Source organism: Egretta garzetta, unplaced genomic scaffold (assembly GCF_000687185.1).
Source record: "Egretta garzetta isolate BGI_Z169 unplaced genomic scaffold, ASM68718v1 scaffold158, whole genome shotgun sequence".
In the NCBI taxonomy this organism is placed as follows: domain Eukaryota; kingdom Metazoa; phylum Chordata; class Aves; order Pelecaniformes; family Ardeidae; genus Egretta; species Egretta garzetta.
In genome coordinates this window covers 201,779-225,031 of record NW_009260430.1, presented here as the reverse complement: position 1 = coordinate 225,031, position 23,253 = coordinate 201,779, and the positions used below count along the sequence as shown (strand labels likewise).

Sequence of the window (23,253 nt, the reverse complement as noted above, 5' to 3'; positions counted from 1 at the left end):
AGGGAATTATCTGCTCGTTGTTCTGGTTTCAAGTCTTGATTACCTAGGTCAAAGCCTTCCACTGGGCTGTAGATACAGTATGGAAAAGAAGCTTTTCTGGCCACCATGAGAGCAGTCCATAGTGCCACGCCAGTGCAGGCACAGTCCCTCTATCACTCATTCACAAGAGAGAGATGAAATTCAGCTCTCTTCATCCTAGGCAAAGGCTTAGCCTCTAAGCTAATTCAGCAAAGCAACTAAGGGCGAAGCAGCTCCCAAAGTGTTGCTCTTTGGGAATGTGTGAGAAAAAAGGTGAGGAAAGGTTCATTGTCTGGTTCTTCTGTGGGAGCTCCCAGCTGTCCCCCACCTCCAGGGACAGGGGATGGGAAGTCCTTGACCCCATGCGGAGCGGGGTTCAGCCTCCTAGCTCCCTACGCCAGCCAAGCTCTAGCACTCCCTGACTTCAGACACTGAACCTGGTGGTGTTGGAAGGACACAACATCCCTCGGCAGGGAGCAGTGGTTGGAGGCAACCTTAGTCTTGGCTGGCATTTGGTCTTCAGTCGCTGCCGCTCTCCCAGCGAGCCGGAGAATTGGGAGCTGCCCAGCAGGAGTGCGTGCGGCAGAGCTCTTAAGATCACCCACCCGCTTTTAGCTCAGCCCCCACCTGTTTCCCAAGCTGGAGCAGGAGGTTTCTCGTTCCTTCACTGCCCTGCTCCTCCCCGGGCCTCAGCTCAGCACAGGGATGAGCATCCCGGGAATGCAGGGAATCCCCACCAGCACTCCCGGCACATGCCTGAGGCTTTCCCTCTGCGTAGGCTGGGGAGCTCCATCTCCACCACCAGGCATGAGCACAGCGGTGGCAGGGTCAAAAACACATCCATCTCCATAATTTAAAGCTTGTAGACCTTTCTTAATCAGAGGATTTTAGGGAGCTAGTTTGCCTCTCTCCCTTTGTTTTGTGTAGCACAAAGCTGCCTCCCTTCATCTGCTCACTGCCGAGCCAGCGCAGAAATGCCCCAGCTCTTGGCTGGTCAAGGCATCACAGACCCAGGACAGGTCCCAACACCGTAGGACATGGCTAGAGGGGTCTGGAGGTGGTGCAGACCCCCCAAAATGATCTGTCTCCCCGCAGAGAGCAGCTGCCCTTGGAGACAGATGGGGCTTGCAGAGACAGCACAGCAGGGCTGGCTGGGATAAGTAAGATGAGTCCCAAGTGCCAGCGATGATCTCCAGGAACACCAAGCCACTTCCTCAGTTTGTCACATATGACCTCGAGCACACCAAGGGGTTGGATGTTTTCATAAACAGTATTTACTAGCAATTGCCCAGTCTTTACCCTCTGAAGACTGCTCTTTACTCAGCAACGCCTTGCAAAGTTGATGAGAGTTGCACTAACGCTGGGGGGTACCTGGTTTTCTTTTTCTGGGCATGTATCAGGGATTTTAAAAAACAAACAAACAACTTAAACGTTCTCAGCTCTGGATTGGGAAAAAGAGTGAAACTCAGAGATCCACAAAATTAAAAAAGGAAATAGGAGTTGACTGAGGTCCCTAGGCAGACATTCCCTGCATTTCAGTGGTGCTTTTGCTACTGTCAGCTTAAATTTAAGCTCTAACAGGCTCTGAACTGTGGCTTCATCCCACCTCAGGGGACTCGGAGCAAGAAGTCATGCTGAAAACCAAGACTCCCAAAGCCACAGTGGGGGGGCTGAGCCCTACCAAGGAATACACACTGCAGGTCTATGTGCTCAACGGCTCCCAGGAAGCCCTGTTTGCCAAGAGGAAATTTGTGAGTAAGTAGAGCGCTACATTTTACCATTCAGAGGGCTCCTGAGGCTCTTGGAGATGTGGCTCCTCAGAGCTCATCCTTTGGCATATGCCCTGTAGACTCTGTGGCAATCACAGAGCCTGTTACTATTTTGGTTGGAAGGTTAGAGCGGGGGATGGTGAAGACCCAGGGGATGAAGGACTTACAGATCTGTCTAGATGACTCTCTTGCTCTCTGTTTTTGGTCTTCCTGCAGTAGAGGAACTCAAAAATGCATCCCAGACTAGAAATAACCGGAGAAGCTCAGGAGCTGCATCAGGAAAGAATCTCACCTCTTTGGGGAACTCAGCAGCTGAGCACAGTGGGGCAGCAGAGGCCACCCCACCACCCCTGAACACCATCTTGACACAGCCAGGTGGGTGCACTGACCATCCTGGAGTCACACTGGATTGATTTTTGAGCCATGGCCACTGGTATGCAACTATGGTTAGAGCATTAAGCACAGCTGTCCCTAAACCCACTCCCACCCTCTCCCTGAAACCCCCACTTCATCAGGGACATTCATTTGGTGAGATATGCTAGCCCTGTCTCATCCCTTGCATGCAGTTCTTAACTACAAAAACACAGTAAGCAACCTAAAAATATTTGCCCCTCATGCCAGCCAACCTGAAAAATCACATTCATGTGTTCCTGGGGCTGACAGGTATTTAAATTCAGCAGATACAGCCATATCCTTAAACTGAGAGGGGATCCTTTGAGAACAAGGTGCTCCCTAAGCACTGGGTCTAATGGTGCTTGATTTTCCAGGCTCTGTGTCCCAAGGTTGACTGCAGATGGTCTAAAAGAAGGTGTGAGCCCTCCAGATTGGCTGAGGACTGTATGTAACCACATAGATTCTCATGTATCTGGTATACAAGGTTTGCATGAGTTCAAAAGGCAATGTGTTAATGGAAGATTCATCTGGGCCATCATACAAAAAGACTTGCACTAGCTTGGGTTGTTTCTGAGTCACAGACTTCTGAGGTCTGGAGACCACACTGGGTATCAGGTGCCATGGTATGTTTTCCCTGATTCATATTTTATAAACATTCATTATTTTTCATCATTAACGATAGTGGGAAGGACAAACTTTTGACATGAACCACTACCAGCATTGTTATTAACTCATGGCCCCATGTGCAGGCCTCTCAGAAAGCCACGAACGAAGATGGTCTCCTTTATCTAGCTACCTATTTTCATAAAGCTTGTAGGACTTTTATACTCTCTGAGCCCCTACAGCTCTGTCAAATGTGGCTTAAATCAGCCGACGGGTGGAGCAGGTTGCATGGGGATAACACTGCTCGGGACAATAGGGTTTTTCTCTTTGGAACACAGCAAAGGACAGAGCTGAAAAGAAAAGGCAGAAGGGGATTCAGCCAAAGGGCTCAGGAGAAACGACAAGAAACCAGCCCAGTGTGGAGGCCAGTGTGACAGAAGCAACACCAACAACCACAAAATCATCCCAGCGTGCTCCTGCAACCCCAGAGAGAGAGTCTCCAGGAAAAGAAAAACCCACAAAGGATTCGTTGAGGCGAGGTGAGAGGGGTTTCAAACATATCTTGCTCCTTCTTCCCTGCTGTTTTCCCTAATGCTTTCCATCCCACTCTCTTGTCACCAAGATTCTCAAGAGTACGGTGCTGCTGATGGTGCTTTCAGTTGCTAGGTCATGCTTTGGGGAACTGTCAGGGGGAAATTTGGAGTTCCGTAGAACATCACAGATTTTAAGGCAAACTGGAGCTAGGCCAAAAATTGCTTCTGACAGAGCCACGTAAGAGTTTGTATTCTTCAACAGAGCCCCCCCAGCCATGGATGTTTCCAAGCCCTCAGAAGGGGAGGACGGCATCAGCGATGTTTGTTACCCAACCTGCTCCACCTCCTGGGCTTGTTCTTCATGTTTCACAGATAACGGATCCATGATGATCCTTCAGATTCGTCAGTTGAGACCACAGCAGGGTGGGCAGCTCACAGCACTGTTGAAGTCAGTGGGAATGGGATCGGCCAGAGCATCCTCATTTGGTCCCTTGAGACCAGGAGGACTCCATGCCTGTGAAAAGAGATAGGAGGGTAACCTCTTTGCAACCCACTGAATCTTGATGGGGTCATCTATTTCCCTCCACCAAAGATGGAAAATCCCCCATCCGAAAAATATTTGGGGAAGATGCGTTCGATCAGCAACATGCCCTATCTTATCCTCTGCTAAGCTGCAGGCCTGGGGTGGGGAGAAGGGCAGGGCTTGAGTATCTGTGATGCCAGCAGGTTTTTACGGAGAGATTGGATTTAATATAAAGCCACGAAATAATTATAGCCCGCAGGGGATCTCGTGATGGAATGGAATTAAGCAATCACCTGCAATTCTTGGAGACATAGGCTAGATAAAAGGGAAGCACTGGGCTGGGGTTGAGACTTAATGGAGCTGACAGCTTGCAGAGAGCAGTGCTGGGCTTAGGCAGACACTTCCTGACAGCTTTAACCCATTCTTTGCAGAAATGCTGCTGCACACCACTCAGTTTCTTGGTACTGAGATGGGTTATCCTTAGCCGCGTGGTTTTCCCAAGATGCTGGGATGCATCAGGCTGGCAGATGGTCCAATCCACCATCCAGATGAGGCCTTACACCACAGATTTGTTTTTTATCTTAAAACCGAAGCAGTTTTTCCTCCCTTACAATTGCTTCTCTCAATATTAAACCTTCTCCCCCCCTCCCCAGGTTCCCAGTTTCAGTGTGACACATCTGCAGTGACTGATATTGTTCTGCTGGTGGATGGATCCTGGAGCATCGGACGCAACAATTTCAAGCTCATTAAGGAGTTTCTGAGCAGTTTGATTTCCCCATTCAGTATTGCCCAAAACAAGATAAGAGTAGGTAGGACACATTTCTGTTTCCTGACCTTGGGAAATTTGTGTTTCAAGGGGCCTTGGTCTCTGTTCTGGACGCTTGTGGGCTCTGAGGAGCTTTTATTCTCTTAGGGTGGGGTCCTGCCTGCTGCTCTTGGCAGCTTTTCCCATCTGGTAGCAAGCTCTGGCCTCTAGTGGCTGTAAGAAATAGCTGCACAGTGAACAGAAGCGATGTCTTCTGGGCAGCACCAGGTCGGGCACTGATGCTGAGGCACATTTGGGATTTGCTGCCTACCTCTGACAAGGTGCTCAGCCTCCACAGCACTGCGCAGACAGATGCGGTGGCGATGCTGCCCTGGAGCTGCTTCGAGTTCAGCTACAACCGGTGCTGCTTCCAGTTCCGCGCGAGGCTAAATCCCAGCAGATGGCACTGGCCAGTTGGTGCGTGAAATAGGGCAGTGTAAATCCTTCCCACTCCTTGCAGCCAACTAGTTTGACCCTGATTAACACTGAGACCTTACCAAACACTTCAGAGCCCCAGGGTGGGGTAAGTACCGCTGTACCCAGTGGGGTCTGAAGCATCACCTTGCTGCCTGCGTGGCAAGGACCATGCAGAGAAGAGGAGCTAGAAACCAAATCTGTTCACCCCAGTCCCATTCGTTATGTTGTGTCATCTTTCCATGGCAAGCCTGATGCTGCCTCCCCAAAACAAATCTCCTCCTGCAGCTTACCTTGGCTTGCATGATGCCGATAGCTCTCGCCTTCCCCAGGGCTGTCCCAGTACAGCAGCGATCCCCGCACAGAGTGGGATCTGAGCGCTTACTCTACGAGGGACCAGGTGCTGGAGGCCGTGAAGAATTTGCGATACAAGGGCGGCAACACTTTTACAGGTAACTCCAGCTCTCAGGTCTCCGCAAAATGATCCGTGCGGCTGCAGCGGGGGAAGCTGTTCCCATGGGATGACCTCCGTGGGGACCAAAGCTGCTGGGGGTAGATAAAAGAATAAAGGCAGTGGGGTTGTCTGCAAGGCTGTAGCACATCATCCGTCTCCGCTCCTCCTCAGGTCTGGCGCTGACCCACGTCCTGGAGCAGAATCTGAAACCAGGCGCTGGTGCCCGGCTGGAGGCTGAGAAGTTGGTAGTACTCCTGACTGATGGAAAATCCCAGGACGATGCCAACCTGGCTGCTCAAACATTGAAAAACCTGGGCATAGAGATATTTGCCATTGGTAAGATCACAGCCATCGATAAGCTGTAGGACAAAGTCAACCTATTTTTGATCTTCAAACTGAAGGTTATATTCAGTCAACTTTCATAGGAGTATCCTGACACTTTAAAATTAAGGTAATGGGTAAGGCCTCATTACATTGTGGCTAAGATGAAAATGAACTCGTTTATTCAGCACAGGCAGTGTCTTCAAAAGGGATTTTGTTTGTCTAGGAAAAACACTCATTTACATGAGATATTTCACACCTCCCATCCATAAAGACCTTTGCGATCCTCAGAGACCTGTGCCATGAGAACAATATTCTCAGCTGTGGAATTAGGCAAGAGAATATTGTGCTGGGGAGGGCAGGAGACCTCCTTTATAATTACTGCAGCTCGCGGCTTTCCATTTCTCTGAATAATGACATTAGCTGCTCTTTGCTATCCAGCAGCAATAATGAGACACGAAATGACCTTGAGCGGCTCTGTCCTTGATGACTGAGCAAGTCTGCTAGACTAATAGAGGGGCGATAAAGGTACATAGAAAACTCACCTAAAATTGCAATCTTCAAAACTTGAAGTGCTAATGTACCTTGGGAAGACACAAGCAAGGTTTTATTGCATAGGGTTGTGCAGCCAAGTGGCTGGTACTGATTTCTTTCATGGACTGAGCGAAGCTGATAAGGCTCAGCTATATGGGGGTGCAGCACAGCAGACGAGCAGCTGTGTGCCTGAAATCTCTTGGAGATCTGTTCCTGGCTGGGGTCTTTGCCTTTTGTCTCTGGTTAGAGGAAGATCACATTGTTTGGTCCTTAGACATCAGGACCTGAGTATTCATCTCAATAGTGCCTTGGTTCTCGCTGAAAAAGCAAGGGGGAAGGAGGCTAGCAAAGCTGTTAATGGTTTTGGACTTGAGAAACGAGATGGGATCCCCATCTGGCAATGGTACTGCTTGGGCAATGCCAGGGTGACCTTGATCTTAGCACTGGGACACAAAAGAAAGTGTATGCTGTGGGGCTTGGTCTGTGTGTAGAGCATTAATGAGGATGCAGAGCAGAAGGATAGGGATGGAGGGTGCTCTGTGAAGTTCTGCTAAATAAATGGTCTGCTTTTTGCTCATCCATGACACTCTTGAGATGCAATGTGAAGTCCTGATGAGCAACAGACTGTCTGTGGGGAGTGCTGGCACCTCATAAATATAAAATTTTTGTTTATTCATCCACTGGTTCCCCCATTTATGCCAACTGCCTCTTAGGGTGAAAAATATCTGCCTTCCTGGTAGCAAGGCCTGCAAGTGATGGGGAGGCAGGAAAACAGAACAAGGGTTCACTAGGCTGTCTCCAGGCCACAAAAGACCTTCTGAGCCCACAAAGCTGAAAGCCCTTCCTAGGCTGGACTGAGGCTGCTGCTGCAGGAAAGCCCAAGGCCATTCTCAGATACCACCACTCCACGGGAATGACTGGGAGGCTCAGCCTGGCTGATGGTGGTGATCCTGCCCCTGAACAAACAACACAGAAGCAGGAGGCAGAAGCTGCTCCTCTCTGGGGAGTTTTCTCAGTCTTGTTCTCTGCTCTGGTTGCAGGGGTGAAGAACGCGGATGAAGCAGAGCTGAAGCAGGTGGCCTCGGAGCCGCTGGAGCTCACGGTGTACAACGTGCTGGATTTCCCACTGCTGAGCTCTCTGGTTGGCAGGCTCACCCGGGTCCTGTGTGCCAGGATCAAAGAGAAAAGCAATAAGGAAAACGCAGGTGAAGTGAAACCTCCTCAGTGAGGGCTGAGCTTCCTTCTGCTCACGACCCACCTTCCTTGACATCAGGACTGACCCTTTCTCATACTTTCCCTCCATGAGCTCCACCACCCTGTCAGTACCACCTAACTCTTATCCAGTGCTAATCTCCTTGCTCAGCTCTCTTGCTGCCTGACGATGGCCCATGCTGTGTCAATGTGTTGGCCAGTTTCTCCTGTGGCTCTTGTCTTCTACAAGACCCTCTGGATGCAGTTCTTCCACTCTCACTCCACTGCAGGCTCCCTGCTGTCTTTAACAAGTCACAGAGAGACTACCTGTAGATGTTTCCATTCTGATGCTCTTGGTTTGGTTATCTGCTCTGGTGGATATAATCATCTAATGATAATAACTAGCATTGTAGGGAAGAGGAGACTTCTTTTCCCTCTTCCATTACCATATGGTGTGATAAATGTGTTGTAACCATCTCCTTTTTGGAGTTTCTTCCAACCAAGAGGAGGCAGAAAAGGCAAAAAAGCTAATTTGAGAATGTAGTAAAGAGTGCATATGGAGGAAATGTGGAGGTAGGAAGAGGAGATGATAAAACACCTAAATGTATTTTTTTTTGTCTCCACACTTTAGTTTGATGGATCTCCAAGACATTTCCAAGTTAAAACCAAACAGCCCGTTTCTTTCCTTTGCTGGAGAGCAGCTTGTATGATGAACAAGAGAGTAAAGAATCACTCCAGATGTTGGCTTACACCCTCAGGAGAAATACTGTGTACATATTTCCATCCCTCTCTGCTCTAAGATTGGCCTAAGGAGAATGGAAAGTCTAACTTTCAAGCACATGTTTATTTTAATGCCCTGGAGATTCATATAAATAAATTAATTCATCCTTATTAATTTGTACTTGTTTGATGTAATTAGACATTTTTCAAAGGTGCAGATTGGTCTAAAGAAAGGTGGGCTGCTCAAAAAATAAACCGAAATAACTTCTGCTTGTTCATTTTGACAAATTTCCATGATTGAGGAAAGCTGGGTCATCTTTGGATACATGCAAAAATACTGACTTGTGTGGTGAAAAAGCGTTCCCAGCACCCAGCAAAATACACAGCCTGTTCTCTATGGAGTGCTTATGTTCTCTGTATGCTCAGTTTGAAAATACTTCAGAGCAGTTTGGAACAGTTTCTGGACTCTATAGGGAAGGAGACTGTAACTTGATTTGAAAAATGTCACTCATATTTATGAGCTGGAAAGTACATTTGGCACAAGAAGTCTGAGTATAAGAAAGTAACTGTGGTTTTAATTCCTAGGCAGCACTGTGAAAGATATTGCTGTGAACACGGGTCCCCAGCTGAGCCCAACAGACCTTAAAATATCAGCTGTGACCTCTAAGAGCATGCACTTGACCTGGAGTCCTCCTCTGAGACCACCGAAGAAATATCGGATTGTGTATTACCCATCTAAGGGTGGTAGCCCCAAAGAGGTGAGAAACCTTCCTCTGGACATCTGAGGCTGCAGTACCTTCCAGATGGTGGCTGGGAATTTAAGCAGACTTGAGTAGACAGACGAAGGGAGAGGTGCAGTTCTTGTGGGACATCAGCTAAAGCCAGAGACAAAATGAAATGCACACTGAGTGTAAATGTGATCAGCTGATAGGATGACAAGATAGAAGAGGCCATCAGATAAATATCATCCTGCTAGAAATACTGCAAGCCACGCTGATGCCAGTTTTTCTCTTATGCAGTGGTATCCCCTCCCTAAAGCATCTGGTTTGACTCAAAGAGGACACGCAGGTACACAGAGCTGCCTGAGGATGCTCATCTGTGATAGATATGACTTTGAAAAGCAAATCCAAATTTTTGATGGGTTTCCACTGATTTCAGTGAGAGCACGATCAGAGTCTTGTGCTTGCTGTTCACACAGTTCCCAGCCTTAGAGGACAGGAGTGCTTATTGCCTCTTACCTCTATTTTGGGGAGATGCTAGCCAGCACAAAATTCAGAGGGCAACTGGACTTCATGTTTTTGGGCATAGATGTGCCACAAAGAAGCCACGCTTGCTAGGGAAGGCCAGTTCAGCCATTGCTTTGCTAAAGAGCGGCCAGCACCTCCCTGTCTTGACAGCCCTCCTTTGTGCTTTCAGGTGGTTTTAGATGGAGCTGTCTCCTCCTTGCGGCTTTCCAATTTGACCTCGCACACAGAGTACCTGGTGTCGGTGTTCCCTATTTATGACACAGTCGTTGGGGATGGGCTGAGAGGCGTCACCTCCACATGTAGGTCGTGAGTAGAGAGAATTATGCCCATGCGTGGTTATGACCGGTGAACAAAGCTCTTTCTTTGTGACCATCTCAGACTGGAACCTGACATTGTATTTTTCCCCCTTCCTCAAGTTCAGTCTGTGTACAGCTATCTCATCTGTCAAGATGTTCAGAACTTGACCAGACAAGACGCTGAGCAACCTGCTTTTTGAGCAACAGGTTGGACCACAGACCTTCACGGGTCCCTTTCCACCTACATCCTTCTGCGGAGGAGACCATTGACATGGCAGTTACACGCTGTGCTAGAAACATCTTCCAATCCCTTTCCGCTTTTTTATCCTTGGGCTCCAAGTGAATTAAACCCATTCTCTGTAAAGTGGCTGCTCCACTGTGTTAGATATGGGGTAGATGTCCACCAGCTTGCAGGCTGCAAAGCCAGGACTCCTGTGGGGTTTGAGCTGCTGCAGACCTCATACGATGAAGATTGTCCTTCTGCCTTGTTTTTCCCTCCAGTGCCTTTGTCTTCCCCTCGCTCCCTGCGCGTCTCCGAGCTGAGCCACAACAGCATCAGGCTGAGCTGGAAGGCAGCCCAGGGCGCCACGCAGTACCTGGTGCTCTGCTCCGCAGCCCCCGACGGAGCAGAGGACTACACGATGGAGGTAGAGTTCATGAGGATAATGATAATAGCGGTTTTTCTGTCTGGGCTGAGTTTAGTTCTAGCTCTAACCTTTGTGAATTGGTATCACGTGTCTTAAAAAAAAAAGTGTCAGTATTATTGCCAGCAACATCTTTCATGGAAGATTTTTTTTTTTTTTTATGGTGTATCTTAAAGTGATTTATAACTGTGAGGATTTCACATGGGAAATCAAGGTGTAGGGAGAGAACTGACTGGGAGCCTCATGGGGCCCTGGAAACCCAGGCACGGAACTCGCACCTCTGCAGCCCCAAGTGTAATTGGTGCATATCCCTGAGGCTGAACACAAATTCCTTTACCTTAAAACATTTATTGAAAATTTGTTAGGGCAGTTTTTGCTGACCTCTAAAACCAGACCTATGACACTGCGTAAGAATAAAACAACGCTCAATGAATGGCAAATCCTTAAAAACATTTAAGAACCCTTTGTCATGTGGGCATTTTAGTGAGTTATCTGGAGGACCTGTCAGCTGAGGATATGAATTAAAAAAAAAAAAAGGTGGAGGGAACATACGTAGCTGCTTTGACTCAGATTCCCCCCCACAATGCACAGCAGTCGGAGCAATTGCAGGGTGGTTTTCAAAACAGAGCAATTAATTCTTATACTCTGCTTTCAGTGCATAATTGTGGGGTTTTTTAAGATTCAGAACATTTGAAGAGAGACCAACAATTAAAGTTTTATTTTGGCATATTAGCACATTTCTGCAGTTACCTGACCTATGTGCTGTAAGAGTGCAATGCTCTAAAGCTACGGGATGGCTGCAAAACCAGCGTGAAAATGTTTCCAGCCTTTCATAAAGCTGTGCTCCGTTGGGTGCAGCCCCCTGGATGTCTCTGGGTGCGTTTCTGCGGGGAGCAGGCTGGAGGAGGAGAGCTGTGGCCGTGCTGTGCTAGCGGCAGGGGGCAGCAGCCCATGGGCTATGGGTCTGCTGGCAGCAGGCAGCTCTTCTGCAAGAGCTTTCCATGTGCCTGAGCCAAGTGGGATCGTGTCTCACAGGTGCCCCCAATCCAAACCAGAACAAGAACAGCAGCAGCATTTTTGTCTAAGAGCCTTATGCCTCTGCAGACCAGGGTAGGAGAAGGGGGTGTGCACCTCCAACGTGCTTGGTGTCCCTTGGGAAGAGAGGCAGAGCACTGACCGCTGTAGAGCACCTACCCAAGTGGTGAAGTCCTGAAGTGCAGAAGTCCCCTTAGTGTAACCAAAAGGCCCTCGACCTCTCTTTCAGTAAGGTCTTGCTCTTGGGTACTACTTGAGTAGTGGGTACCCCAGAACCGAAGGGTACCCCAGAGCATCTCCCTGTTGACAGGTGAAGGTGGCCCAGCCTGAGGTCCTGCTGGATGGGCTGTCCCCCAGCACGGAGTACTCTGTTGCGGTATATGCGATGTATGGAGAAGACGCGAGTGATCCAGCCAGCATCCAGGAAACCACCCGTAAGTGCCACTGCTGCTTACTGAGTTGTTATTAAACGCTTAAGGCAGGAGAGAGGTGTTAGATGAGGTGCTTCCCATATTGCGCATGTGGCTTGTGAATGTGCTGCCTCTTCCCTGCCTGACCTTGAGTGAATAGTGGTCCCCAAGGGGCTCTCTAATTTCATGGAGAGCTGTGAAAAAGGAGTGATTTTCTCCTGGTGGTAAAAGGACTCCTGAAAGAGCTGTTCCCTGAGGTCTTTGTTGTCTGGGGAGAAAAAGGGAATTATCTGGCTATTTCTTCACCTGAAGCCCAGGCAGCCTTTCATGATGTCTCAGAGGCACGTATGCTAGTGACATAAAGAGAATATTTTCCCACGTGGTGAATGACTCTCTTAGTTCAAATTGGAGTCATCTAAGAGCAGCAGGAGGCAACCGATGGCATTGCCGTTGTGCAGCCTGGGCAAGCTCGGAGTGCTGTCACTAACTGTTGTTGCAGTGGCCTTGAGTCCTCCCAGATACCTGAGCTTCTCCGAGCTCAGCCATGCGTCCGTTCGAGTCAGTTGGGAGGCTGCGTCTCCGGCCGTGAAAGCTCACCGCGTCGCCTATGTTTCTAGCAGGGGGAGCAACACTGGGGAGGTGAGTCCTCAAGGGGTTGGTGGAAGCAAAAGAAATCTGGGAAGGCAGATACTGCCCTGTTCTCCTTCAGCTGCATGGTTCAGGGAGGGCTTATCTGCTGGTAGTGTTTGAACTCTGCAATGGGCACTTGGGTTGTGGTTGCCACCCACGTGCTAAGCCCTCTGCAGCGGTCCCCATGCTCCTCTCCTAACACTTGTACAACTCCTCCACTGCAGGTCGAGGTTCCTGGCACTGCAACATCCACTGTCCTGAGACCTTTGTCCTCCCTCACCCAATATTTCATCAGTGTCCGATCTACGTATGATGAAGGGGACTCCTTTCCAATTACCGGCAACGTTACCACCTGTAAGTAGGGAATGGAAACACTTTTGGTCCCAGTAATAGGTGACATAATTGGCTTGTCTGTGTCCGAACCGGGATGCTTTGAAGATCATTCCCAGCAGCTTATGGCTGAAACCCTTGCACAAAACCCAGATGACTGCTGTTCTTTGAGTGTGAATATGTCCAACTGTGTTATGTTTAAAAGGAGGTGGGAGGAATAAAGAAAGGGAGAGAATGAAGAAAAAGCATGAGGTATCACTAACCTCTGTGTCCTTGAGAGCCCTCCTGGCCTTCTGCCCTTTACAATACCAGTGTGGCATGTGTTCTGTCCACAAATGAGATAACCCTCCTTAATTAGGGTTTTAAAAATAATTTACCCCTTTCTGTCCCGATGGCTGTTGTCATATGGGTCTCAAGAAGTGAAAGACAGGCTGGTCTCAGACATCTGCCCGGTTGATGTTTTGCTCCCCGACCATCTGCTCCCCACCTTGGCTTTGACAAGGCGCTGCCAGCGCCTGCGCTTCAGCTGGTTGTCCTTCTGCATCCCTCAGTAAAGGTCCCCCCACCGCGTGCGCTGAAGGTGACTGAGCTCTCTGGGAACAGCCTCCGACTGCAGTGGGAAGCCCTTGCTGCCTCCGATGTGGTTGTCTATCAGATCAAATGGAGCACAGTCGGTGAAGAGAAGCCTCAGGAGGTATGGACCCATGCACAGCTCTGGGGAGGCTGGGTTGGCTTTGTGCCTGCTTGATGATTCTGAGCTCACCTGAAAGAGTGGCATGGGGAGGTGCAAAACTATTCAGGTTAATGCACTCAACAAATTATACAGTTCAGCACGCAGCCGAAGGAGCCTATGGAATAAGACAGGGTCTGTCCTGGGTCTGGCTCTGTTCAGTGGAGCTGTCACCTTGAGTGCTGGAAGCGGGAGGGACAGCGGGATGGCAGGGTTGGAGTCCTACAGGCTCTGGGAAGATTGCAGAAGTGTTCTGGAAAATCTCAAGGATGAAATTCAATAGGGACAAGCAGAAAGTATTAAGCTTAGGCAGGAATAATTAACTTCAGGTGTACAGGATGTAGAACAAATGGCTAAGAAGCAATTCAGTAGAAAAAGATCTGGGGTTGCAGAGAATCGCCAGCCCACAATGTCAAGTTGTTGTGGAAAAGACAAAGATAATACTCAAGTATTTATAGCTAGAGGTATCGCCTCTAAGGCAGGTGAAGCAACTTTTGCTTTCCTCAGTGCTAGTAAGCACCAACTACTTCTCGGGATACGCTCCTCAAGAAGGATGAGGTCCAGCTGAGGAGCACACAGAGGAGAATGACCAGAGACAGAGCTGGTGCAGGAGGGGCAGGGGTGGATGAGGTGACCTCTTCCATCTCAAGCCCCTGTTTCCAGTATGAGTGCAAACAGCAGCTGAAGTTAGGGTTAACTGCCCAAGTCTCTCATGCCATGCTTCACATTTGGGCTGGAACAGGGATGTACTGGGGCTTCTGTCCCCAGCACATCTCAAAACTGGAATTGTGCAAAGGGCTTTCTTGTTCAGGGCAGGTTGGCTACCTGTGTCAGAGCACTGCATTGCCATATTGAAGTGGCTGCTAAATATAACTGGGCAGCAATACATGGGCATCTCCTCTGCATTAATCAGGGCTGGAATTTTGCCTTTGCCTAGAAGTGTGCAACCCACAACAGTAGATTTAGTCCCCAAAGCCCAGGGCTAACTCATTTGTGCCTACGGGCAATCTGTGAGACAGACATTAGGATGGCATGAACTAGCTTGGGGATGCCTGGGAACTCGGCTGACTCATTTATCCTCCTGCTGCAGCTCTCCATCGCTGGAAACGTGGCAACTGCTGTCCTGCCAGGCTTGCAGAAGAACACTGACTATAAAATATCCATGTGGGCCTATTACAAAGATGGTGCTCGAAGCGACACGGTTTCTGTTCAGCACAGGACTAGTAAGTGATCAGCATTCGGTACCCGCAGCCTAGGGGGATAATAAATAGGGCACAGGATGCCTCAGAGCCCACCACAGACCAGCAGCTCAGGTATGGTCATCTCCAGCTCTGAAAACCCAAACCTGAATGTCTGGAAGGGGCTGGAGATATTTAGCCTTCTGTCTTGAAGCGTCCTGAATTTGGACTGAGAAAAATAGGCTGGGCAAACACAAGCAGGCTGGTGCATCTTATCGGCAGCCGATACCTTTGCAATGAGTTTCATGTAGAACACATTGCTTTCCCCCCTGCTCCTGTGGAGTGTGTTGATGCAAAAGGATCGGCTTTCTGTAGGGTGTTCGGCTGAACGTGACACGGTGCTGCCTAATGGATGTTCCCTGTTTGGTAAAATATTGTCTGTTCAGGAGGGTGAGGATTTCTTCAGCTACATCATTGCTGAGCTGTGCATCGTCTGAGGGTACTCACAAAAACGAGAGAGAATCCTGCAGGCAGACGCTGCCTGGAAGCATTATCTAAATCTCGCTTTGTACAGGCAGGAGATGGGGTTAAAAAGTGGCACTCCCAGAGGTCCTCTAATTAATATTGCTTCTATAATGGCTTTGTTGGCAGTGAATGGAAGGCGATTCATTCAACTGCAGCAGTCCTCTCCTCCAACTCTCAGCTCTCAACCTCCTTTGCAGAATGAGCTCGTTTAGGCTGGTGTTGAGCTGATGAAACTCAGAGTAAATGGCAATCTTGGAATGAGAAGGTCAGGTTTTATTAATAATGAATAATAATAACATTTGTTTATGTAAAGCTACCTCAGGCAAGTACCTAGGAGCTGCATACTGACAAGAAAAAAAAAAAGAAATCATCTTACGGGTATATAATAATAAATGGGCAACTAGAGCTGTTCGGGGGCTTTGGAAAATGAGTGGCTATCTTTTAAGCCACAAATTACAAGACGCCAGAGGTGCTCCCTCAGCCCACCGCAAACGGCAAGCGATGGTGCCCTTCCAGTCACGTTTGAACAAGCCGGTCCGTGCTGGTGTTGGCAGCCTGGTGGGACATGGGAGGCAATTTGACTTCTGCTTCTCAGTTGCTGTCCTTGTTCTGGAACAAGGATGTCTCAGGGATGTAAGGCTTTGCCTTGCTGGATGAAGAAAGCAAAGCACCCAAAAAAAAATCAGGTGTGTAGCTGGGGAGCCAGAGTCTCAGCGCCTGGGTTCTGCCGGTCAGTTTGCATGAGGAGTGAGGGCAGTGCCACGTGCTTCTCGGGGACAATATTTACATGTGCAGTCAGTGTCTTTGATGGTGGTTCTTACTTTTTAATGTTTAAAGTAAGAAGCGCCCACAGAGAAGTGGCACAGGAGAAGGGTTGGGTGATGATTTCCAGGAGGCAGTGCTGATCTCGGGCAGTTCAGAGGAAACTCGTGGATGGCAACAAACTGCGTAAGGCTTGTGTGATGGAAGCATGGGAAGACGTGGCATCAGGGAGGACTCTGGGAAATTCTGGGATATGGTTATAATTCAAACCTTTACTGTTGCAAGAAAAAGCTGCCATCTTGTACGTGCAATTATGAGCGGTTGCGATATCTAGCAGGGTCAATCTGCGTCAGAGCTGGTGAATCTCATGTTATCTGGAAACAGCAAAACCTTGGTTTGATTTTTATGCGCCCCCCTCACCCTAATTTTCATCACAGAATGAAATTCTGGGGGCTGGAACACCAACGAAAGCTACCTAGTTCTCCTCAGGATGGCAGACTTTGGATTGCAACCTGGTGAATAGCCCCGATCAGGCTGTGCTGAATAAAACCAAAAGTACTCATTAGAGGGGGTTGGGAAACCACACTCTTCCTTTCATTGTTGCTTTTCTCTTTTCCTCTCTTGGCAGCATCCCCTGTATAGGAATAGGTCAAGTCATGAAGTTTCTTTTGAAACTTCATAGAATTTGTAGAATTTGCAAGAAACACTGAAGTTTAAGGGCAGTGGCTGAAGTGAAACCCAGCAGGAAGCACTGCTAACACAAGCTTCTTTCCCCATCCTTCATCCTTCCCGGAATACTTTCTTCTTTGAAGGTTAAGGGAAAAAATGCCAGGTTGGAGGGATGTTCTTTGCATGCTGGTTTTGTGAAATGGAGCCATGTTCCTTCCCTGGGGGTGAGGTGAGAACGCCAAGTTCATTTTATTCAGGACCACTAATCCCTCTCGCCCCACCTGGAACACCCGTTTCCAGGCCAAGGGACCCTGCAGACACCTCACAGACAACGGGCCATCAGAAACATTGTCCTCTTTTATAGAAACCAAAGCCACCCATCTCTGCGGTGTGTCATTTGGTAGGCTTGGGTCAAGGATTCTCTTCTTCCGGGCGGGCAGAAAATTTGTTTCAAAGTTATGGCTTGATATTTGTCCTCAAAAGGTTTATGAATTCAACTTACAATGGCTGAATAGCTTTATCTGGAAAAGGAACAAAACTTGGAGACAGTGATGTGGTGCAGGTTCCTTCTTATCATCTTATCTAGCTCGGCACTTAGTGTTTAAGTTGTAATGGTGTCATTAAATATTCAGAGAGCGTGAGAGGGAGTAAAAATTACTTATGGAGTTAAGATGTGCAGCTGGGAAAACTCACATCCTCAGTCTTTAAAAAAAAAAAATTATTTATTTGAATATTTAACTACTTACATGGAGTGAGATCATTGCGACACAAATAGCTGAGATACCTTAATGTCATTCCCACCACCAGTGCCAAAGTGCATCCTCCTAGGAGGGGGGCACCCCTGCCCCGTGGCCGCACGAGCGAGGGAGGGCTGGCAGCCACCTCTCGCCTTCCGTGAGTCCGGTCCCTCTCTGCCACGGCCTTACTTTTATATGAGCCTGAGATCCAAGCAAAATCCTGGTGCCAAAGGGAGCACTTTAGCTGTCACAAAATGCACTGAGCAAGTGGAATTTTTTCAACTCTCAGTCCTGACTGGGGCGGGGGGGTGGGGAGAAGAAAAAGTTTAGGGTTGTTTTTCAGCAACCCAGTTAAGCAAAGCTTTCTCTGCAGACTTACCAGGAGGCAGAGCAGCAACAGAAGCACACTGACGTTATTTCCCACAGATAACAAAATTATTACCGTGTGCTTACCTGCAGTCCTGATGTTTCTTCTTGTCTCCCTGTTATATGTAGTCTGACGTCTCTTTTGGGTTAAGAGCTCTCCTTTCAGTATGTTACTATAAATTGTCAAGTGCAACCAAGTCCTTATCCTTGGCCAAAGGCTCTACGCAGCGATCATTTGTCACATTAACAAACAGCCTCAGTGGTACTTCAGACGTATATAAACCTCTCATGCAAGCTAGTGGGAGTGCAGAAGATGCTCTTTGGGAGAGGAAGGTGCTGGGACATGGAGGTGTTGCTGAGCAGTGATCCTTGGAAGATGCCGAAAGGGGTGGCTTTTGATCCAGCTGAGAAGCAGACGGGGACCTCTCTTTTGTACTGAGAGGAAGTTCTTTCATCCAGGCTGAGGAAAAGGAGCTTGAACAAAATAAAACAGTCACCTGTTTGTTCTGGAGGACGAGGATCTCAGGGTCTCTCTCTGCCGCAGTGTTTGAGGATTGAGGCTCTGGGGCAGCGATGACGTGAATGAGCATCGGAGGACGTGTTAGCGGCCCATGGTGACACAGGGACTGTCCCTGCAGAAAAAGGGCTGGGACATGACTGGGAAACATGGATGCAAGGGCAGCACTTTAAGGTCTCCTGTGTATGCAATTGAATTCCAGCAGTATAACAAGTTACTCGGCCTGTCAGTGGAATTACGCTGTCACTGTCCTTGCCCAGCTCAAATCCTTCCCAGGAGTTTATAGTGAAGTTGCCGTCTGTCCCAGGCTCAGTGGAGGAATGGTTACATGTGAAGCCACCATATCCCAACTGTGTTTTTGAATCTTACTTGTTTGCTAACGTAGACTTTTCCAGGCAGAGGGACAAATAGACCCGGCTGCAATAGGGCAGCCCACGTCGTACATTGGTCCATCAGATTAAGAACCACAGAGAGGGGGCCGTGAAAGAAGTTCCTCAGCTTAGGCGAGATGAGGCAAAAAGTAGTAAATATGGACTCAGGAAGATCTTCTTCACAAGTTTGGCTATGTTACCCCTCTCCATCCTCCCCATCTGCTCAGCAAGTGTCTCTTGGAAATTTCTGCCACCAGGGCAGAGCACGCAAACATGTCTCATCCTCTTCCATGTGAAGAACAGGAGGGCAGTTTGGATGGGAACTGCTGCTGAAGATAGGCTGAACCAACCTGACTTTGCAGTGAGGCGGATTACAAAGTGCTTATGTGCCCCATCCCTCTGGCTAAGCTCTGCAAGAAGCATCTCCAGCCTGGGGCTGATAAATGTCTTCAAGTTCTTTATCCGGCTCCTCAATGAGCTCTTCCTACCAGAGAATACATTGCAAATAAAAGGGATTGCAAGGTGGGGAAGAAGCTTCAGCCCATGGCAGTGGACAAAAACCCATGACCTATAAAATCATTGCAGATGAGTGTTTTGATGGAGCAGACTCCAGGGTTTTACGCTTACTTGAAAATGTGCCTGTGATGCTGGTTAGACCCGAGAGCAAGCAGCTTGGGATTCTCCTGTGGAGGAGCAGAGGTTCAAGAGGTAATCAAGGGCACAGATGATGTCCTCTGTGTCAGAGATGCTTCTTTCCTCCTGGGCAGCTTCAGGAGGTGACCTTTCCCTTGGCTGTCAGATCCATGCCATCAAGTTCTGCCGGGCCTGGGGGCTTTCCAGAATAAACCCATCTCACAAGACTTTTCCTAACTTTCTCTTTGTTCACTTAAACAGAGTCTCCTCTTACCTCAGCTGAAGGAAATAGCCCATGCAGCCAGCAAAGACGCAGACGTATAGCACAACACTAAGAATAGCGCTGTCGAAGTGACTTTACCTCCCACACTTGTTTTCTTCTCCACTTTACCTTGTGGTGATGCACAGCCACAGCCTCCAGTCTGATTCATCTGCCAGCAAACTTGATTCAGCTTCAGTAAAAGTAAGCTCATTTTCTCCAGAAAAGGGAAGGAGGATCAATGAAGATGCAAATGATCTTTGTTCAACCGGTGCTCTAAGGTCACCCCAGACTTTGCTGGGTGGGCAGAAGAGCCTTGCAGGTAAAACTGCAGAATAGAAAACTCATAGCCTGGGTGTGTGTCCTTGACTGTCTCTAGGGCTCACCCATAGTTTTTAGTCTCTTCTGAATAAAATGCTTCCTTTTCTCTGTCCAAGACTTCTGTGTCTTCATACCAGCGTGGGTTCAAGGCCAGACACGTGCATTTATGCAGAGCAAGATGCTGGTTGGGAACAAGCTCCAGGAGCAGATGACCCCACGCTTTCCAGCCCCTTGTTTGAACAGTGGATGGACTTTGCCCCTTCTGCCTTTCTCTTACTAACACTCAGCCTCTACTCAGAGAAATCACTCCAATGTAACAGCCTCTGTCGCCAAGTCCAGTTTGCTACTCAGCAGGACCCCAGGGAAAGAAAATGCATTTACATAATTAAAAATTGCTCAGCTTTGGTCTCTGGCAAGCCCTTTTCTGGCTGACTGCAGCTCAGCCCATCCCCTGTTTGGGATATGTCCATACATTGCAGTGCAGGGCCAGAAAAGGGGGAGTAGCTCGAGCATTCTGTACGTGATCCCTCCTCGAGGCTGGGGGGGTTGGCGTGGGAAGCGCTAGACAAAACCGTCATGTGCTGGCTGCTCTGGGGTGCTTTAGAATAATTTTAAAACAGAAAGAAAAAGCTGGAAAATATTAAGAATTATGATGGATTAACGTTGAAGTGTGATCCAGGTTTAACCAGCAATCAAGGTGCTTGTCCAGTGTGTCTCCAGATCTTTGATGAAATTCAATGGCAGTTTGGGCCTTTATGCAGGTCCTTTGCTGTTTGTCCATGCTGTCTGCAAAGGATCTCCTTTCTTTGTGCTTCCAGGACTCTTCCCTCCTTCCAAGATTTTTTTTCCAGGTCCTAGGATTTGAATTGTTGAACGCTTGAGCTGTACTTGGGAAATCCTCACCCCTGTGGGATCTTTTTTCTCTCTTGCCTGGTCCCCAAGGTGACTGCTTCTGCTCCAAGTGCTGCTTAAGAACACAGCAGAGCACTGAAGCATTCAGAAACAGGCTTGGAAGCCAGGGCTGCTGTCCCCATTTATAGACGTTGCTACCTGCCTTCTATGCCATTCACCTTTAATCCCTGCTGCAGATTCCAGGAGCCCACCCACCAACCTCTTCATCGACTCGGAGACCTCCACCAGCCTCCAGGTCCACTGGACCCCCCCTGATGGCCGCATACAGCACTACAAAATCACCTACAACCCTGTTTCTGATGCTGGTGCTCAGCAAACAGTAAGTCTCCAGCTCCTCTGTAGGTGGCAGGCACCGGACCAGAGGGACATGGGGATAATTTCATGCCCGGGGAGCTCTGCTCACTCCAGTAGGGTTTACCATAAGGATGGCTGCTTCGCAGGAGTACAACTCCAAATCTCATCCTCTTATGGGCTGCTGTGTTGCTTTGCGAAGAGGACCTCCAGGCTTCTTTGTGATTAAGATGTTTGTGCCCATCAAAGCCTCTAATAACGCAGAAGTCTCCCCTCCCTGAACTGGGGTGGGGAATTCTTAGAGGCAGAGGGGTTGAGGGTAGACCTACTGCCCCTCTGACTTAGGGAGGTTCAACATTAACCTTTTAAAACCCAGATTTTCTACTCAAACCCAGGCTGGCCACCATGTTATAAGGCACTTCTGACCCATTTGCATGAGGAATATTGGGGTCTTTACATAGGGAAATACCCTTCCCTTGGACACTGGTCTTGGCCAAAACTTGGCTGGTCTGATGGCAGTGCATCACCAGGCTGCCTCAGCTTGCTTTCACCATTGCCCCGGGGACACCAACCCGAGCCCCTCTGTCCCAGGACTCGCCACTAGAACCCCTCCATGTAACCCTGAGGTGTGAGTTAAGAGCTATAATGGGAAGCCTGCCCAAATGTTGGGCTTTTTTTCCACTGTAGATCATGGCTTCTGGCAAAAGCAGCAGCGTGACCCTGCAGTCGCTGCTGCCTGACCGAGCCTACAAGGTGACTGTTTCTGCCATCCACTACACAGGGGAGAGCGAGAGCACATCCGTGACGGGGCGGACAGGTGAGTGGATCAGCCAGCACGTGCGTGTTCCTCATAACCTTCCGTCCATCAGTCTTGAGGCAATCATCTCGATCGGGGCAGCGATATCCTCGCTTGCGCTGGGCTGTGCCCAAGGCCAGGGTTTTGCTCCGCAGGGCAGAATGCTAGCCTTGCAAAGGGAAAATCCTGCCTCAACCCCCGCACTCGTGTCCCCCCCATGCATTATTTGCAATTCCAGGATGACCAGGAAGGGGTGGGCACCACCCGGGTCTCGAGCCAGGCATCACCGTCCTGAATAGCAGAGCTCACACGTGCATTGCTTTCTCTTTCAGCTCCTGTGTTGTCCAAATTCCCTTCAATGCGAGGATTCGTTCCATCTAAAACAGAGGGTAAATCGCCTCCTATAACATCTTGCTTTGTTTTTTTTCTTTTTTTTTTTCCCCCAGTAACAGATCTCTCAGTGTGGGCTCTGCAGGGCGGGCAGGAGCGGGTATGCCTTTGCTTGACAGATGCCTCTGGGGACCGCCCAAGGGCAGCCAGAAACCACATAACTTCTTAAAATCAGACTCACTTAGTGAAGAGACTGATAGGATTTTTTTAGAGGATTTCTGCACAACTTGGCCAAAATGGAGCAAAGGGAACGATGACATGTTTTAAATTAAAGTTCCCTGTGAAGTCCCTTATTAAATTTAATGAGCATATGTTCTCATATGCTGATATAAAGCAAACTATGAAATGGATTAGCGAGAAATGTTGAATTAAAGGGGTTATAAAAAGTTGCTAAGAAGCAAATATTAGAATACAGATATTGTGGCAGTAATGCCTTTTCCTGCCACTCTGAAATGATTCTAAACAAACCCTCCGTTTTAAAATGTGCCGAGGGAAGCCACGAAGGCGGAATGAAGCAGATTAGATGAGAAAATGTTATTTTGTACCCAACAAAAAACATACCAGACTTAAGATTTCAAGTGGCTTAGTGAGGAAATCTACAGGTGTTCGGGCCACGGTGGAAAAGTCCTGGGAACTTTCAAGCAGCAAACAGTGCTCCCAGAAGGCTGATGAGTCACCTTGTGGAATTTAATATACTTGTTTGGCTATGGTATCTGAAAAGACAAGAGGAAAAATATTAAATTCTGCATGTTTTATAAAGTCTCTTTTTTTAAGAAGTGGAGGTGATATGTAATGATGCTGGGAAAACTGTTTGATGTGCGGTGGAAGACTCAAATATTGATATCTAACCAAATGACTGAGAGAAGTGGTCTGACATCGCAGGAGTGAATGTTTATTGGGTAGTTAATAACTGCCTATGGCTGGGA

The 23,253-nt window shown here is 48.5% G+C and overlaps 1 protein-coding gene across 1 annotated transcript in view; it reads left to right on the top strand.

Annotated features, from left to right (window-relative positions):
* Nucleotides 1-23,253, top strand: part of COL20A1 (collagen type XX alpha 1 chain) — a 45,946-nt gene that overhangs the window by 3,257 nt on the left and 19,436 nt on the right. Inside the window, exons 4-19 of the mRNA XM_035899272.1 lie at nt 1,630-1,773; nt 3,272-3,322; nt 4,493-4,648; nt 5,391-5,510; nt 5,684-5,848; nt 7,408-7,572; nt 8,864-9,036; nt 9,695-9,824; nt 10,323-10,468; nt 11,811-11,934; nt 12,410-12,549; nt 12,765-12,894; nt 13,422-13,564; nt 14,691-14,823; nt 21,027-21,169; nt 21,829-21,958. Of these exons, the coding sequence (XP_035755165.1) occupies nt 1,630-1,773; nt 3,272-3,322; nt 4,493-4,648; nt 5,391-5,510; nt 5,684-5,848; nt 7,408-7,572; nt 8,864-9,036; nt 9,695-9,824; nt 10,323-10,468; nt 11,811-11,934; nt 12,410-12,549; nt 12,765-12,894; nt 13,422-13,564; nt 14,691-14,823; nt 21,027-21,169; nt 21,829-21,958 (2,193 nt within the window). The remainder of the gene's footprint in view (nt 1-1,629; nt 1,774-3,271; nt 3,323-4,492; nt 4,649-5,390; nt 5,511-5,683; nt 5,849-7,407; nt 7,573-8,863; nt 9,037-9,694; nt 9,825-10,322; nt 10,469-11,810; nt 11,935-12,409; nt 12,550-12,764; nt 12,895-13,421; nt 13,565-14,690; nt 14,824-21,026; nt 21,170-21,828; nt 21,959-23,253) is intronic.